This window comes from Vombatus ursinus, unplaced genomic scaffold, assembly GCF_900497805.2.
Source record: "Vombatus ursinus unplaced genomic scaffold, bare-nosed wombat genome assembly UNPS02014807.1, whole genome shotgun sequence".
Classification (NCBI taxonomy): Eukaryota; Metazoa; Chordata; class Mammalia; order Diprotodontia; family Vombatidae; genus Vombatus; species Vombatus ursinus.
Window position 1 is genome coordinate 4,903,863 of NW_020954585.1, and position 17,628 is coordinate 4,921,490.

General features: G+C 36.3%; 1 protein-coding gene across 7 annotated transcripts in view; it reads right to left on the reverse strand.

Annotated features, from left to right (window-relative positions):
* The window catches only part of LOC114052499 (transformation/transcription domain-associated protein), a 169,861-nt gene that overhangs the window by 77,494 nt on the left and 74,739 nt on the right, over nucleotides 1-17,628 (reverse strand). For all 7 annotated transcript variants that reach the window (XM_027875152.1, XM_027875148.1, XM_027875153.1 and 4 more), the window contains exons 46-56: nucleotides 16,000-16,146; nucleotides 14,703-14,905; nucleotides 13,482-13,603; nucleotides 13,017-13,230; nucleotides 10,216-10,395; nucleotides 8,429-8,575; nucleotides 6,365-6,484; nucleotides 5,799-6,086; nucleotides 5,502-5,639; nucleotides 3,469-3,581; nucleotides 316-451 (exon numbers count right to left, since the gene is read on the reverse strand). In XM_027875152.1, coding sequence (XP_027730953.1) covers nucleotides 316-451; nucleotides 3,469-3,581; nucleotides 5,502-5,639; nucleotides 5,799-6,086; nucleotides 6,365-6,484; nucleotides 8,429-8,575; nucleotides 10,216-10,395; nucleotides 13,017-13,230; nucleotides 13,482-13,603; nucleotides 14,703-14,905; nucleotides 16,000-16,146 — 1,808 coding nt within the window. The remainder of the gene's footprint in view (nucleotides 1-315; nucleotides 452-3,468; nucleotides 3,582-5,501; nucleotides 5,640-5,798; nucleotides 6,087-6,364; nucleotides 6,485-8,428; nucleotides 8,576-10,215; nucleotides 10,396-13,016; nucleotides 13,231-13,481; nucleotides 13,604-14,702; nucleotides 14,906-15,999; nucleotides 16,147-17,628) is intronic.

Below are 17,628 nucleotides of genomic sequence, written 5' to 3' on the forward strand. Positions count from 1 at the left end.
CTTCATCCAAAAAAAAGGAAAGGATGTAACTGGCATAACTCTTTTTTTCCTTCTCTTTAAATTTCTTTTTTTGGGGGGGAGGCAATTGGGGTTAAATGATTTGCCCACGGTCACACAACTAGTAAGTGTCAAGTGTTTGGTCTGAGGCCAGATTTGAACTCAGGTCCTCCTGATTTCAGGGCGGGTGCTCTATCCACTTCATCACCTAGCTGCCCTAGGCATAATTCTTTCTTAATGGATCTCTGCAGGATCAAAGTGAACACCTTTTTACCTTCTAAAGAGAGGCAAAGGGAAGCAAGGAGAAGAACATCTCACCTGAACCAGTGCTTCCTTCATTGCAGTCCAGTTGGATACTCTCCAAGCACACTCCAGCACAAGATAAGGATTTATATGTCCTTTTGACTGGCCATATTCTGTCAAAGCTTCCCACTGGTTTAACTCCTTAGAGCAGCTATATAAAAAAAAATTCAACAGTTCTATTAATTTCACAGACCAATTCAATCAACATTAATAAAAAATTATTTTAAAGTATTTCATATACTTTCCAAAACCAGGGGAGGAGGGCAGGGTAGGGAGGAGAAGCGTAGGAGAGAAACACTTCAAAAACAAATAGGCTTTCTTTATTAAAGTTAAGTACCTACAAACCAGAAATAAAATTTTCACCTTCTGAAAGTGAATCTACTTCTCATAGGTAATTAACTACATGATACCCTGAAATAGTTATGAACACAATTTAAGTTATACTTCAAACTGTCTACATCACAAATACCCAAGGAAAGTTTCTACCAATTATCCAAAAGGTAATTAGGCAGGACTTAGAGAGTTCCTCCCCATGTCCCTTTCACAGTCCACTTAAAGTAGTAGATAGTCCAATTTGGAATTTAAAATTTTCATTTAAAATTTTTCCTGCTTGTGCCTGCCAGGGCTTCCAGATACCTAATAGCCAGCAACACCACCTGCCAAGAGGTTGAACAGAACCTACTACTCTCTTGCCTTCTCCCCATTCACTGATACTTTGCCTGGACTCATTCCCCTGTAATAGAGAGAATAACTCAATTTCCTCTTACTCTACCCAACCTAGGGATTCTAAACCCTGGCTACTGAAGGGCAAATACCTAAACTCCTGAACTCAGCTACCTGCTCCCTCTTTACCATTCACCTCAAGCCTATGGATATAGTGCTTCCCTCCAGGCATACCTACCTGCCCTTCCCAATGCGACCTCAGGATTTCTCCCTCCATAATTAACAAAGTTCCTTTCAATTTGTTAACAATCTGTCATAGCTGACAGAAAGCCAGTTTGAGGCCAGATAACCTGGACTGAAGTTGTACCTCTGACATGTACTGGTCAGAAACTATAGCCAAGTCACTCAACCACCCAGGGCTCTAGGTAACTCTGAGACTTTAAATTCCGGACACACCATAAACCTACAATGGTAGAGGAGTTTCCTCACCCAGCAGTTCAGTATCCCAATAAAATCTCAGATTCAGTACCCATCCCTTCCTTTCTCTTGTTCCCCCTTCCACATTCTGGCACTCACTAAACTGTGCCCCACCCCCACTTCTAGATGACATTGGATCCACTGCCATCTATCTATGCTATCTAGGGCTATTTTTGCTTTTTCTCATACCCTCTTACTCACTGGTCTTGTTGGGGGAAATCAGAATACTTACTATCTGCTGTCACCACCTCCAGACCCTCCCTCTACTTCCATCACTCAGAAACTTCTCTGCCTCTCCCTCTTTAAGATTAATATTATTTAAATTTATCACTCAATTCAGAACCTGCTTATTATCTACTGGCCACCCCCCAATCTCAACAAGTAGTGACGAGTTCAGTGTCTCCCTCTCCACTCCAACTTCTATTTTCACGCTATGAGACTTGCTGTTTCCCAGTTTTTATTTATTCAATTCTAGACTCCACCTCACCTCCACTCAGAGATGGTAGTACCCTTGACCCTGCCATCACCAGAAGGGTTCAACTTTCATGTTCAAGAAATCCAAAATTCCTTTACCCAATGATAACATTTTATCATTCTTTCTTACCTTACCATACTTAACCCTATTCTTCAAGTTCATCTTGACCTACAATATATGTAGTTTCAATAGTTTTCCAAGCTATCACCCCTGCTCTGGCTACATCTTCTCTCTTCCCAATCTCTAACTCTTACTGAACCAGTCAACTCTATACTATTTTCTACTCTTAAATATCATATACCCTTGACCTGAACATGACCTGCCAGACCTCAACCCTAGATAATATCCACCATTGTCTTTCTTTGGTCCCACTAAATAAAGCTGAAGGGAGCCATGAAACCATACTAACCAGGTCTACTTGATTTCTCCCCAATTGATTCCCTATCACAGAGAGAGAGAACAGCATAGTAGCTATTCCAAAACTTCTCTACTCTCCTTAAGCATCCCATTAGCACCCCTTCACCACTCTCAGTTGAAGACTTCAACTCATACATACAGAAAAGCAAAAACCTGAGGCTATGTGCTGAAACTAGAGAGCTCCCTCTTTTTCCTTTTTCATCTCACATCCCTCTGACATCATCCCCCACTATCTTCTCCTTCACTTCTGTGTCAGATAATGAGATGGCCCTTCTCTTTACCAAAGTTAACTCCTTTACATGTACTCAATCTCATCCTGTTTTCTCCAGCAGATGGAACCTATTATGATCTCTATACTTGCACTATTCCTCAATCTCTCCCTATCTACTTCTTCCTTCCTTGCTGCCTACAAACATGCCTAATTCTTCTCCATTTTTAAAAAATACTCACTAGCCCTTATCATATGTGCTAGTTCTTAATCCAAATCTCATCTGTCCTCCACTAAACTCAAAAAAGCCATCTTCTTCACAACTGGCAAAACAAAATAAAATAAAACAAAAAAAAACAAAACAAAACACCTCAATAAGCTCCCTGTTATTTTCAGGATCAAATATAAACTCCTCCATTTGCCAGGTATAGCACTTCACAATCTGCTTCCTTTCTGTATTTCCCATCGTCTTACAGATCACTCCTCCTGGGCACCCTCTATGGTACAGCCACACCAGACTACTTGCTGTTCCTCACAAGAGACATTCCTATTTCCCAGGACTGCACTGACTGCCTTCTGCTTTTCTCTCCTCTACTTAGAATCCCTGACTCGCCCTAAATGCCACCTCGTACAAAAGGCTCTCCCAGGCCCTCTAGCTACTCGTATACTCCCCTACGGCTACCTTCCAGCTATTCTGTCTGTACCATGTATATATCTATTTATGTATAAGTCATTTCCTCTATAAGAACTTCTCCTTGAGGACAAAGCCTGTTTTTGCTTTTTCTTTCTATGTTTACTGCTTAGAGCCTGTCACAGAGTAAGAGCTTAATAAATGATTTCTGATTGATTGATAGGATCTCAAACAGTACTAATAACTAGCATTTTTAAGGAATGAAACTGTTGAACAATATCAATCTCAGAGGCTTACCGAATCCAGTGGTCTTCCCAAAGCTGATATTCTGGGAAGATAGAGGGAGATGCGTTATTCCTCTCATGTTCTTTTTTGGCCTTTTCCATTGCTTTTTCATATGATTCTTGTGCCTTTAAAAGAAAAGTTCCTAACAGTTTTAGTATCTGACCTAATTCCAACCAAGATCTGAATAAGAATGGAATTATTCTGAAACAACAAAAACATGGCATTCCTCCTCCCTTCTCATTAATCTTGGGCCTCTCTTTTCAATTCATTATTCATAGAGAGCCTCTAAAAGAATATAAAAATGGGCAGAGAGAGAGCAAGAGTGTCTAATTTTTAACTGGAACACAAGGGAAAACAAAGATAAATTACTAAAGTTCTCTATTTTATTACAATGAAAGAAGGCAGAATTTCCTAATTAAATTCCTTGCATTGTTACATTAGGAAATTTTGAGCACTTTGGGGGGAAATTTTCTTGATACTACTCTCTCTTGGTTCTTTTCCTACCCTGTCTGATCACTTCTTTTCTGTCTTTGATGGATCATCATCCACGTCACACCTGCTAAGAGTAGGGGACCCCAAGACTCTGTCCTTCATCCACCCTCACTCCTATACTATTTCACTTGGTAATTTCATTAGCTTCCATGATTTCAATTATCTCTAAGTAGATGAATTTCAGATCTACTTGTCCAGGCCTAACACCTCTTTTGTCCTCCAATATCATATCTCCAACTGCTTTTTAAAAAGCGTGAGCTGTTGCCCTGTAGACGTCTTAAACTAAAATATGTCAAGAACTGAATTCTTTATCTTTCCCCCAAAAATTCTCCCTCCTTCCTCTCTGCTCCAAACTTCCCTATTATTGGGGAATGTACCACCATCCTCCCAGTCACCCAGGCTCACAACTTAAATGTCATTCTCACCTCTTCACTCTCAACCCATATCCAATCTGTTATCAATTCCTGTCAATTCAAACTTTGTAACATCTCTCATAAATCTCCACTTAACTGCTCTGACACTGCCACTCTCCTGATCACCTCACACCTACACTATTCCAATAGACTACTGGCTGTGCTTCCTGTCTCCAGTCTCTCTTCCCACTACAATACATTCTCCTCAAGGCTGTCAAAATGATTTTCCTAAAATGCAGGTCTTGACCATATCGCCTCTGTATTCAATAAACTCCAGCGGCTCTCTATCACCTCTAGGACCAAAAATAAAAGCACCTGTTTGGTTTTTAAAGCCCTTCATAATCTAGCCCCTACATACTATCTTTCTTATTACCTTTCTTTCCCAACCTACACCTTATTCTTCCCCCTCCCCACCATATATTCTGTGATCCAATGATATTGGCCTCCTTGTTATTCCTTGAACAAAAAAAAACCTCCTCACTCCAAATACTTTCATGCCTGTCCCTTGCCTGGAACACAATCCCTCTTCATCTATGCCTCCGAGCTACAGCTAAAGTCCTACCTTCATCAAGAAGTCTTTCCTAGTGCCCCTAAACTTTAGTGTCTTCCCTCTGAGAGCACCTCCAATTTATTCTGTGTATATCTGGCTTGTACAGAGTTATATGCATGTTGACTCCCCCATTAAACTATGAGCCCCTTGGGAGCAGGAACTATTAGTGTTTTGTTTTTGTCTTTCTTTCTAGTAAGTGTCTGGCATATAATAGGTGCCTGATAAATGCTAAGTGACTGAGCACAAAATTGCATGTCTGGACTATATTATAACAGTTTTGACCTCAAGCTTTAGATAAGTAAATATAAAAATGCAAGTAAAAATAAAACCAAAATGCAGTCTAACTAGAATTTCATATGGCTCAAAGTAAGTAATGATTTCAGACAAAACTATTTCTAGATCAGTGTCTGATCACAGAATAGAGAATTACATTCTAAAAAAATTTATCCTACAAATGTGGTGTTTTTCTTATATCAAAATTCCATTAAAAAGGGTTCTTTGTACAAGTTCTGTTATCTTAAAAATAAATGTGTTATGCACATAAATCACACATCAACTATAAAATATTAATTCTATCAAATAGTGGTTACCTGCTCAAAGAATCCATGCTGCTCATATGCTATAGCTGTTGCTGTCTCAGGAAATTTGCACCGCTTTTGCCATAAACCTGCCCACATATCTTCCTCTTGTAACAGAGAATAAAGTTCAGCAAGGGAATCCAAAATTTCCTGAAAAAACATCAAGGAATCAATATATAGCAAAAAACCTATGTGAGTTTTGATGAGAATATTTTTAAAACACAGCAATTTTATGGCAATTTAAGATTAAACCAATTTTAGAAATTTAGTTTAACTATAAATATCTAATGAAAAAATGAAGTTACTTACTTGTTGAGGTGGAGTTATACTCTCCTGTTCATAAAATTCAGTTGTCTGTTTGGGTTTAATTTGAAGACTCAGACCTTTTTCAAAAGCCTGGTGCTCTAGCATTAATGTAGAACGGAACCAGAGATTGTGGGTTTTTCCCAAGTATTTCAGCACACAAGGTCTGATAGGAATTGGAGGGACACACTGTGACATTGCTTCCACAAAACAGTTTAGAGCACTTGGCTGGCAATCCCTTTGGACTTGGTGACTACCACTGCATAAGAACGGGCTTATTTCACCTGCAAGAGCCTGAAATAAAGGTATTAGTTTTTAGATTATCTCTCAAAATCAACATACTGCCAACATCTCTTCTTTCACAAAGCCCAGTAATATTTTTGATCATTTACTCTATGCCAAGATCTACTGGTTTCCTTTGTCTTTTAAAAAATCTACCAAGGCTTTATTTTTCTTTCAGGGATATCAGCAATGTAAATGCTGAAGAAAATAAAATTTAAAAACAAGAGCTAAAGTTACCTCTTTCTGAAATATCAATATTTAGTCAAAAAGTATTTTTTTAAAAATCTCACATGTTGCTGTCGATCTGAGAGAATTTTCCACAATCTTGCAAAAAGCTGGATCCAGGTCTTTTCTGCTAATGTTGTTGAAATATGGCACAGCTGAACAAAGGCACTGAGCAATGCACCAGTCTATAGATGGAAGAAAACCCAACAACAATTAGCTCAGCTGGTCAACAGTTCTTACCATGGAGACCACCGAATACAAAAAATTTCATGCTATTAAAACACAATCTATTTTTTAAAACAATCAACAAAATCTAATGAAAATATCAGGTTTCCAACAGTTAATATAATGAATATAAATTAAATTTGAATGACATTGAACAAAATCTCAAGACTTAGCTTATAGAAAATTATTTCAATATAGAAATTTTCCTTCCATTACGAATAAGCTTAAATACATTTTAATACATATTAATGTATCAATCATGCTTTTTTTATGTACACATTTATATACACATTAAAAAAACAACTGTTTCTTTTGAACTCATTTTAAATGTTTTATCATATTTTCCCTTCTATTTCACTCCTGACTCAATCTATGCTGGAGGAACATAAATTCTGGCAAGTCTAACACTAAAATGAAAGACTACGTCTGTCATTCGTCAACCAAATTTAGCTAACATGAGGAATGATGCTCATCACCAAATTAACTACAGGATAAAGAATATTTTTGACCACAACAACCCTATAGGACCTATTTCATTCACTGCAGTAAAATACCCACACTCATAAATGCAAAGACGAATTATGGAAGTAGATTCTATCTATCCTAAACAAAATTTTTTACAGTATACCTGGCCTGGTGATGATACTGCTAAAAAAAAAAAAATGTAACATGGTATCAGTCCCCAAACATTCACAAGCGCTTATTATGTACCAGGCATAAAAAAAAAAATGAGGCAAAAACAGCTCCTACCCTCACGGAGCATACATTCTAACGTAGGGGTTCCTAACCCTTTTTGTATAGTGGACCTCTTAGGCAGTCTGGTGAACCTATACACCCCTTCTGAGAATAATGCTTTTAAATGCATAAAATACATAGGATTACAAAAAAAAATTAATTATAATGAAATACAATTATCACAATATTAAAAAAACAACCTCACGGATCCCAGGTTAAGAACTGTTATTCTAATGGGGGAGACAGTACGTAAATAACTAGGTATACAGAAGACATATAAAGAGTAGATTATGGTAATCTGAAAAGGGAAAGCCATTAGCCACCAGGGACTGGAGGGGGACTGAGAAAGGCCTCCTATAGAATGTAGAATTTTAGGTGATTCTTGAAGGAAGCCTGGAAAACTAAGAGGCAAAGTTGAGGGCCAAGTATTCTAAGTGTGAGAGACAGGAGATATAGGAATGTTATGTTAGAGGAATTACAAGTTTTCCAGAGTAGCTGGATCTTAAGAGTGCACAGAAGGGAGTAGAGACTAAGTAAAAAAGAAGAGATCAAGTTCTGATGAGCTTTAAATACCAAAGAGAGTATTTTATATCTGATTCTAGGTTGAATTAGATGGCTTCTGAGGTTCCTTCCAATTCTGAGAATCTATAAACAAAATTTCCCCTATTTTGTATGAAAGTATTATGAAAAATAAGGAGTAATATAAATGTATTCCATATATGAACACACATTCTCTCCTAATTCTTACCTACAAACATAAATAGTTTATGGCTCTCATCAGTTCAAATCTCATACTGGAGAGATTTTTAAAAAACTTAGCATACTAATCTATCCCATCTTTATCCCATCTTATACTTAAAAATAGTGCATATATCACATTAGGTATTATTATTAGACAATTTTTCCATTTCCTACCACAACAGGAAGTGAGGAAATGACATAGTAAACCTGTCTTGTAAGAATCTGTCCTCTCCTCCCATCAACAGACAATATAACTAACTTATACATTATTTAAATAAGATGATCACTTTAGAGTTTTCCAGGACTACAAGAGTGAATTAGGCAAGTGAAATGTGAGATTTAAGAAAGATCAGGTTTACAATGGGATGACATCACTTTAGGATTTTACAGGCTTTTCAAATAAGAAGTTGCGATTCCAATATACAAACCTTAACTTCCCGAAGAGAGTCAAGGAATTTATCATGTCTGTTGGTCAGCATGTGCAACTGGTTACCAATGTCTTTTTCCGAAAGTTCTTTGGTTTTAGGTGTGCTAGTCTGATCTCCAGGAGCTAATTCAATATCTATCTCCACATCCTATATCAAAGAAAATTTTAAATTAGTTAGATTAAATCTGGTGGACAGCATTTTGTATAGCTCCTGCTGAAATCTTGGCACTCAAAATTCTTTGTCATCTTCTGAAAGTTTGTAATCATAATTTCATTAAGTATGATTTGGCTCCATAAAAATATATTCCTCTTGTTTTTTTGGAGGGCATAATTTTTCTAATCCTGATAGGAACACTAAAGTATTTAAAACAAATCATCAAAATAAAAAAAATAAAGTGGAAATCAAAGCAGATAATAATCAGACCTATTAAGAGTCAGAATATTATTCTTTAAAGTTCAACATATAAGAAATTTGCTTAGCTGTTTTAGTAATTCAGACATAAGTAATTCAGACATAAGCTGGGTATATTAAACTGATTTCTTAAGAGAAAAAAAAACAAACAAACATCTTTCAGCTTGGCTATCCAAAGCTTTCTGGATGTCATAAAAAGTTCAATTTCCAAAAAGTGATTCTGCAAAAAAACAAATAAACAAAGAAAAGATCCTTTTCTTCTCTTTATCTGCATTATTATCTCAATCCTAATATTACTATTAGCTACCAATCTCAGTTGGAACTACTTTTTATCTTAAAAGTCTTACAGAATTACAGGATTCTTAAAACACTACAATTTAAAAGCTATTTTATAGAAGAAAATTATTTAAAAAAAACAATTAAGATAGATTCATTAATATTCACGAATACTAAAAAAAATTCTGAATACTCCTGCTTCTCCTACAAATGCACAAATGCCCTAGATATAAGTTAGGGAAAACACTGAGTCCCATCTCAATAATAAAAGAGTGCTCCTTTTATAGGAAAAAGACAAAATATACAAATTAATCAACCACTTTAAAAAATTACTTACTCACCATGAACTGGTTTCCTTAAAAAAAAATGAACTTTATGGCTATATGTCTATGATGCAAAGATCCTAACTCTCAAATGTATCTGGTTATATTTCAGTGAAGCCAGTGTAGCCACATATAGGTTATCAAATGCCTCATAGCAATGTCTAATATTTTGGTACAAGCTACTCATTCAGAAAGAAAACCAAAAAATCAGCAAAGTTAAATAATAAGAGTAATAATTTATATATACAGTGCTTGAAGATTTGCAAAATGCTTTACAAGTCATCTCATTTGGTATTTGGAGGGCTTTGGGAGGGAGCACAAGACAGTCACTGCTTTCCCTCTGCCATCTTGGCTCCGCCCCTACAAGTCATCTCATTTGATCCTCACAACAACCCTGTAAAGTAAGTGTCATTATTACCCCCATTTCCACAAATGAGGAAACTGAAGATGAGAGAAGTCAAGTGTCTTTCCAGCTAAGTTCACACAGTGAATGTCTGAGGAAGGATTAGCACTCCGGTCTTGAGCATAGCACTGTCTTCAATTGTTTATGCTAGACAACCATAAAACAAACACCAAAATGGGTGTCAAGGATCTCAAAGCTGAATGGCAAAATGCTCAGAAACTGAGAGGAAAAAAAAATAAAAGCCTATCATTCAGGGATGGAACATGTGTATGTCTCTGACCTGAAAATTTTATGATGGCTAAAATTTTCTTTTGGGAAAAAAAAAAGCATTTCAATCTCTTTTTTAAAAAATGAATTAATAAAACTCATCTTACCTCTTCTTTGGATTCACTGTTCTCTCTTTCTCGAGGTTCCTGTTTGACATGTGTTACCATGGCAAATGCTGCCCGATCATGACTATCAGCAAGGTTGATAACATTAGTGATAGATGGGAGCATAGCTCCTTGACAACTTGTACCAATTGTGGTGTTTCTCTCACATACTGCCAACAGGAGCTAAAAAAAGATTTTTATTACGAAAAGAGAAAAACAATTTTCATTTTAAACAGCATTTAGGATGTATAAATAAATGCTTAATATTGCCAAATGAATCTGAATTGGACTGCTTTACTGATCATTTTGTCATTAGTCAAATTTCAAACCATTTGGTACATAGAGCATAATATGTACCATCTCAGATGGTACCATCTTACCTTTCCAGCTAGCCTAATCATATTGCTCTCCTACATACACTCTGTGTTCTAGTCAAACAGAGAAAAAACATTTATTAAGGGAACAATCATTTATTAAGTACCTACCTATGTGCCAGGTACTATAGGAAGCACTTTGCAACTATTAAGTCATTTAGTCCTCATTTAATTATAGGAAGTTGGTGTTATTATTATCCCCATTTGACAGTTTAGGAGACTCAGGTAAAACAGAGGTTAAGTGACTTGCCCAGGTCACACAGCTAGTAACTATGATTTGAACTCAGATCTTCCTGACTTCAGGCCCAGTGCTCTAACCACTGAGGCACCTAGCTGCTTCTGCTTTCCAAATATATCCTGTGTTCCCCTTCCCTCTATGCCTTTGCCCCCAGTTTCACTGTGCCTGAAATGTTTTCCCTCTTGCTCCTTTGTCCTACCCATCCTTTAAAGCTCAACTTAAATGCCACCTACAAGAAGTCTTCCCAATTCCAAATTATTCATGACCTTCCTTCTTCAATCTCACTCTTTATCTAGTAGAGCATTTTGCTGTTATGTGGCCATCTCCAGTCCTCCTGATCTATATCTTGCCACTAGACCCAGATGGCTTTGGGGGAGAAAGTGAGGCTTGCCTCCTCACTCAAATCCAATTCACTTGCAAGTCATGGCATCATCCTCCTGATGTCATGGTCTTCTTCGAAAATGAAGGACAAACAGCAACATCTGTCATGTATATTGGTATCTTATCCCCCTACCAGACTGTAAACTCTCGGAAGGGATCATGTCTTAAGATATTCTCTATCTCCCCTACCACCTAAAGTAGTGCTCTGTATATGGTTTTATAATAAAAGAATAACCCTCGGGGGGAGGGGGTTGGGAGAATCACCTATACAATTACAAATATGGGATTTTTTACAAAAGCAAATAGTATAATGATATACTGGATTATTATGCCACACAAACCACTTCTGTGTTAATAAGTCATTGCCAACAGCTCTGACTTTCTGCTGTCTTTTACCAGGCTAAATACTTACTTAAAATTAACCTGTCATTTTACTTAATACAGAGAAGGGGACAAGTAGAAATTAACTTTTCTAATAGCCTCAGTAATTTTTAAAATGAGAAACTGAGGCAAAGATAGATTATACAACTTGTTCAAGGGATAAAATTACTGACCAAAATGCCTGAGGATTCTCCTATCCCATGCTAACAGGTAAATCATTACCTATAACCTTAATGGGAACATCAAGGAACCCACTTTTGTTGATAAGAACTAAAGAGAACTGACTTAACATCTATTGAAACTCCTACTCCAAGCCTGAACAACATCCGGTCTGTTTTACATTCTCTACAGTTTTTGCAGGGTGCCTGAAATCCTTTGGCGCACAAGCAGCCCCATGTTGTGCAGGCCTACCCTAAGGGAACTTTGCATAGTCAGTTTTGCTGAGGGACTTGCATTTTCAAGGGCTGCCTGAAATCCTTTGGCAGGCTGCAAGAGCACGTGGGCCGTAAGCGGCTTGCAATGTTGTGCAGGCCTGTCCTACCCTATCCTTATGCTAGACTCAGCCTCTAGAAACTGAACCATTTCAAATAGTTTTTAATATAGATTCCTTTGCTCAACAGCATTTTAAGAGTTCAAAATGGAAGAATGCAGAGGGTTGGCAACATCATGACATTAAAGGATACAGGGATTAATTAGCTTGGTGATACTTTGAGAGTTTAAGAGCTAAACGAGATAATGCTCAAATTCCCAACACTGGAGTAAATTTTGTTTAAAAATAATTTTCACACTCAAGACTCAGCAAAGTTTTGGCTATACAGTGAAGAAAATTATGTAACATTCTAAAAGATTCACAATTTAGAAGCAAAGCTTTTTGATATTAATTGAAAGTAACGATTTAAAAACGCATTTAAAAAACCACTGTAGGAATCTAACATGGTTTTTTGAAAGTATTCAAAAAATAAATATATTGGGACATCATTTGTTGTTAAAATTTGTCTTAGATCCCTATTTCATTTAGCACAGCCATTCTGGATTAAATCAGCAACAGGACACACAGCAAAAATGTTTTTTCCTACAATTTGTTTTTGTCATAAGAGGGCAATTTGAGTTGGCATTTTTAAGGTATCAATACACCACCAAAAGCATTTTATAATGCTATCTACACTTAAAATACCAGCAAATAAAATTTGGTTTGAAATTTCCTTTATGATGTCTCTATTTAAATATGGCTCTAAGGGTTATATTTCAAGTATGTCCCAGTAATACCACTGTTAAAAGAAGTTTTTTCTAGCAGCTTTTAAAGTGCACTTCAGCAGCTAATTCTAGCACTATCATGCAATAACACAAAAAAGTCTCGCGATTTTAAAGCACAGAATCAGTCACAAGGTATATCATTGCTCCCCAAATTCACAGAGTTCACTCCATCCTACCTCAATGCACTGCTTGATCCAAAAGTGGTTTCCCATGGCTTCCCAGTTCTGAGAACAAGTTACATAAAGCAAGCGTTCATAAACACGACGTTTCATGGAATTGTCAAACACTTCAAAAAATTTTGCTCGGATAAGTGGCTGAGCACAACGTAAGCCAGAAAGGAAGGCAGGCTCTAGTTTAGCAGTGAGTTCGCTTCCAGAAAGGTTCTCATCTCTACAGTGAAAGAAATATAAAGGTAGATAGGGGTTCTTCTTTTTTAGGAAGTTTACCTAATCTCAAATGCAAATAATCACCAAGTTCATTCACTTAAATGGCTCAAGCAGCAATTAGTGCATTCAGTAATATTTCCCACTATAAATTTTTTGATTTGGCACTTTAAAGTATTCTTTTAAATTTACTCATTGCTAGAAGATGAATGAATGGGAACCAAATAGCTACAATATTTGATTAATTGATGTAATTACCTATAGACATAATTAACAAGGTCTAAGAACTGGGCATTCAATTCAAGGTCTTCTGGAAAACGTTTTTCAATGTAAGTCATCATTTTCACCAACAAAATGGACTTCTCACGGAGTGTAGGTGTCTGTGAATTTTTAAAAAGAGAATTAATTTTCTCAATTTGAAAAATAACACACCCAAAAGTATTTCAACCATCTGCTTTTTATAAGTTTTTACACTACTGTTAAGTACAATGGGGCACGGTTATCTTCCTAAAAGGAAAGATGTCTTAAGAAGGCCCTTGTAACAATGGTTTTCAAACATGAATGCTTAAAATTTTCTAAATGCTATGTTCACTTTGATGTCGGATACATCTATCTACATGCGCATGCACGCGCACAGACACACTCTCTCTCTCTGAAAGATGACAAGTCAATCTAAAAGCTAGTTATTTAGAAATGGCCTAATGAAATGTTTAAAAAAAAAAACACCTAATTACCAATAGGCACAGATACGTCAGTAACCAACTAAATCATTCAGCTTTATATCCACAACAGACAAGATCAAAGTCATATTTTAAAGAAAATAATCTTCTTTCCTATGCAAGGCCATCATTGAAATTTTAGGAGCTGCTTCTGTTATTCTATCCCTAAACTTCCACTAATAAGAATAACAAGAAAGCTCATTTTAACATAAATAAGTATTACATTGAAGTGAGCAATAAGATTTATAGACCAACTAAGGTCTTGCTTTCAACATGTTCCAACATGGACAATACTGTAGAAAATCTTGACTCCTCTAAAAAACAGATTATGTGAAGTTAAACACACAATAATTGTAACTTTTAATCTTGGCTCAGGGTAAGAGGTGAGGAATCTTCCTCCTTTCAAAAGAGAGGGCAGGTGATTACGGGTGTGAAATGCTACACATTACATTATAGTCACGATTATTAATCTTAATTGACAGATTTTTTTTTTTGTTAAAATAAAGTGCTCAAGGGTATGAGAAGTGGATTGGGGTAAGATATCATGAAATAATTGATGCAAAAACAAAAAGCATCAATAAAATTTACTATCTTAGTTTTTAAGAGAAAAGGAATCATGAATGTAAAGATACTATATTTAAAGACCTCTGTGGAAGACTGAAAATCTTGCAACTAAGTCTATTGCATTGATAGAAAGTAATTTTATAAGAATAGATCACAAAGTTAAGAATAATGCCACCATTTTATTTTACTAGCTTACTTGATTGGCTGCCATAGGGGAATTATTTTTAACCCATTCTTCTACAGTTTTAACCACAGCACGAAGAATTTTGGCATCAGTTGATTTTTCAATTAGTGATGTTAGAATGGCCTGAATAAAGTTTTTCCTCATTTCCATGCTCATCACAGCAAGACGAGTTTTCACAAGATCCAAACTCAACATAACCAGTTCACTTGTCCCTGCTAATGTACAGAAACAGATTATTAGAGAGTGTAGAGTTTTATGGTTATAAATAACTAGTTATTTTAACAGGGAAACTTGTGCCCAAAACACACATCTCTCCCCCACCCCTCCCTCCAGCCAAGTTGCTACATTTAAAACTGGAAGAAACCTACTAAAATTTTCACTTCTTCAAAACAGTTTTTAACTTTCTTCCTCCTCTTCCTCCAACCCTTTAGAAGAGATGAATAAGGGGAACCACAGCTAGTGGAAGGTTAGCGGAGCTATGAGATGAAGTCTATTTTGGGGAAAGGAATAGGGTTAGAGGACGGGGAGGCAGAGATGGAGAAAAGATTGATCTTACACATGAAATTGGGAGCCACACTATATAGACCCTGAAATTGCATTAGTTACACTCATAGAAGCTGAAAGCCAAAGTACTCAAGGGCTTCCATGAGTTGTACTTAAAATTAGGATCAAAACTGAAGAGCACAGCACCTTAGATGTCATCTAAGCCCTTCATTTTATAATGGAGCAAACTGAGTTACTGAGAAGTGACTTGCCCAAAATCACACATAAGAGACCACATGAGGATCTGAACTCAGGTCCTCTGCCTCCATAATAAGTGTTCTCCCACTATACTCTGCCCAGCTGCACTGCAGCTTCAGCTGTAACTGGTCTTCTGTGCACAAACCACACACAGGAATACATAGTATCTATTTAAATGTCTGTGGGTGATGCTTCCATTATTGACGAAGACATTTTAGAAATAGTTCCACGTATTCTCCTTCAGCAGGTTGAAGCATTTTTGACCACACATACTACCTAGTGGTGAATTTTCCTGAGACACTTAAATATAAAATTCCTGTAATTTTCAATTCTCCAATTCTCAAAAGATTATATACGAAAAAGCTGACTTTTTGACATAACAACTTAAATTGTGGTTTTCACCAGATATTTAGAACCCAATGCTTAATATGTAATACACTTCCATCAGTTTTTTTTTTAAATAATCAATACAAATTTTAAAAACCCATTATTATTGAGGGGCCACTCACACAGCATTCTCATTTTCATTGTGACATTACCAAAAAGGGTAAGGTACCAAATGTGTTACCTGTGTTAGCTTCTGCAGTTCCTGATGCCGCCTGTGGATTTAAATGCTCTCTAACCATCTTCTGTAGAGAACGCATGAAAACTGAAATCAATCTGTCTATGTAGCTAGGGTTATTACTGCAAGCAGACTTTAGAATCATCAAGGTACCTAAAAACCGTAAAATGTCCCCATTTTGAGAGAAAGATACACAATAAGTAGTATGTCTACAATAAAGAATTCAATAGGAATAGATAAAAATCAGCAATAAAATGTTACTGAATAATAAGTATTGGAAGATACATAAATCAAGATGTTCTAAAATATTAGCATTAAAAAATTTACAATAAATGGCATACTCTATAATCTAAACTTAAAATATCAATGATTATTTCACATGTGTCAAGATCATCAGAAAAGAAAACTTATTTTACAAGATGCACAGTAATGACTACTTTCTTCTCCAATCATATCAGTAAGTTAAGGACAGAGATTATATATTATTAAATATTTTACCTCCTCCAAGTTCTCCACACTAAAAAGGTTTGTTAAATTGAATAAAATTTCAAGTATCCAAAATGATAGGAGATTTTTCATATTATACAGATAATACATAAAACATTATATCAAAAGATCTTTATCTTTCCTCCATTTCAACTCAACAAATATTTCTTTAGTGCTGGTCCTTTGTACAAAGCACTGTCCTAGGTATTGAGGAAGAGATAAAGATAAATAAAATATGGTCTCTAACTTCAAGAAAAGTATTAGGGAGCTTCACATTTGAACTAGCTTATAAAATATGGTTAGGATTTCAACATGTCAAGTTTCCCCACGTACGGGGAATAATAATGTGAGGCAAAGTCAGGGAGAAAGGGAAACTAAAGATGTTTTCACAGAATGGCAAGAATCCCAGTGTGACTGAAGCACAGAGTATTCAAAGGGGATGATGTGAGAATAAGCTTGAAAAGTCATCTGGTGACAGCACCTTGAAAGCCATGTTAAGGTGCTGTGACTTTGTTCTGTAGGTAATAAAGATTCACTACAGATCTTGAAGCAGTGGAATGACAGGATCAGATGATTAAGATTAACCTACAGAAGAGTGTAGAAGATACTGGATATGGAAATTATCATTTAAGGGAGAGTTCAGGAGAGCAGTAATGGATTATCTTAAACTAGTAAGGTAACTCTGGTCATAGAAAGTAGGTGACACAGGCAAGAGATATTCTGGAGACAAACTTGAGAAAATTTGTTGACCAACCATGGGAGATGGCAAATATGGGAAAGGCAAGAGGACATTGCATCTCTGAATGCCAGTGACTCAAAAAATCATCAGCAAAACATAAATCAGGAGGAGGAGCAAGTTCTTGGAGAAAGTTCAGTTTTCAAATGAGTTTGAGGAGAGAACAAGACCACACTGGGACCAGTAATACCAGGCCACCTGCGGCTTCTACCACTTTGGTGCAAAGAACCCTACTCAGGAGTCATATTCTCTGCAACATCAATCAATTTTCACTGATTTGCTCACCAGCAAAAGCAAAGGAACTCCTAGGCAATGGGATTACAAAGACAAAAACCTGTATAAAAATCCATGAATCTGAGAGGGGGAAAGAATGGTGGCAAACATTTATTTGAGAATCCAAAAAGGAATTAATA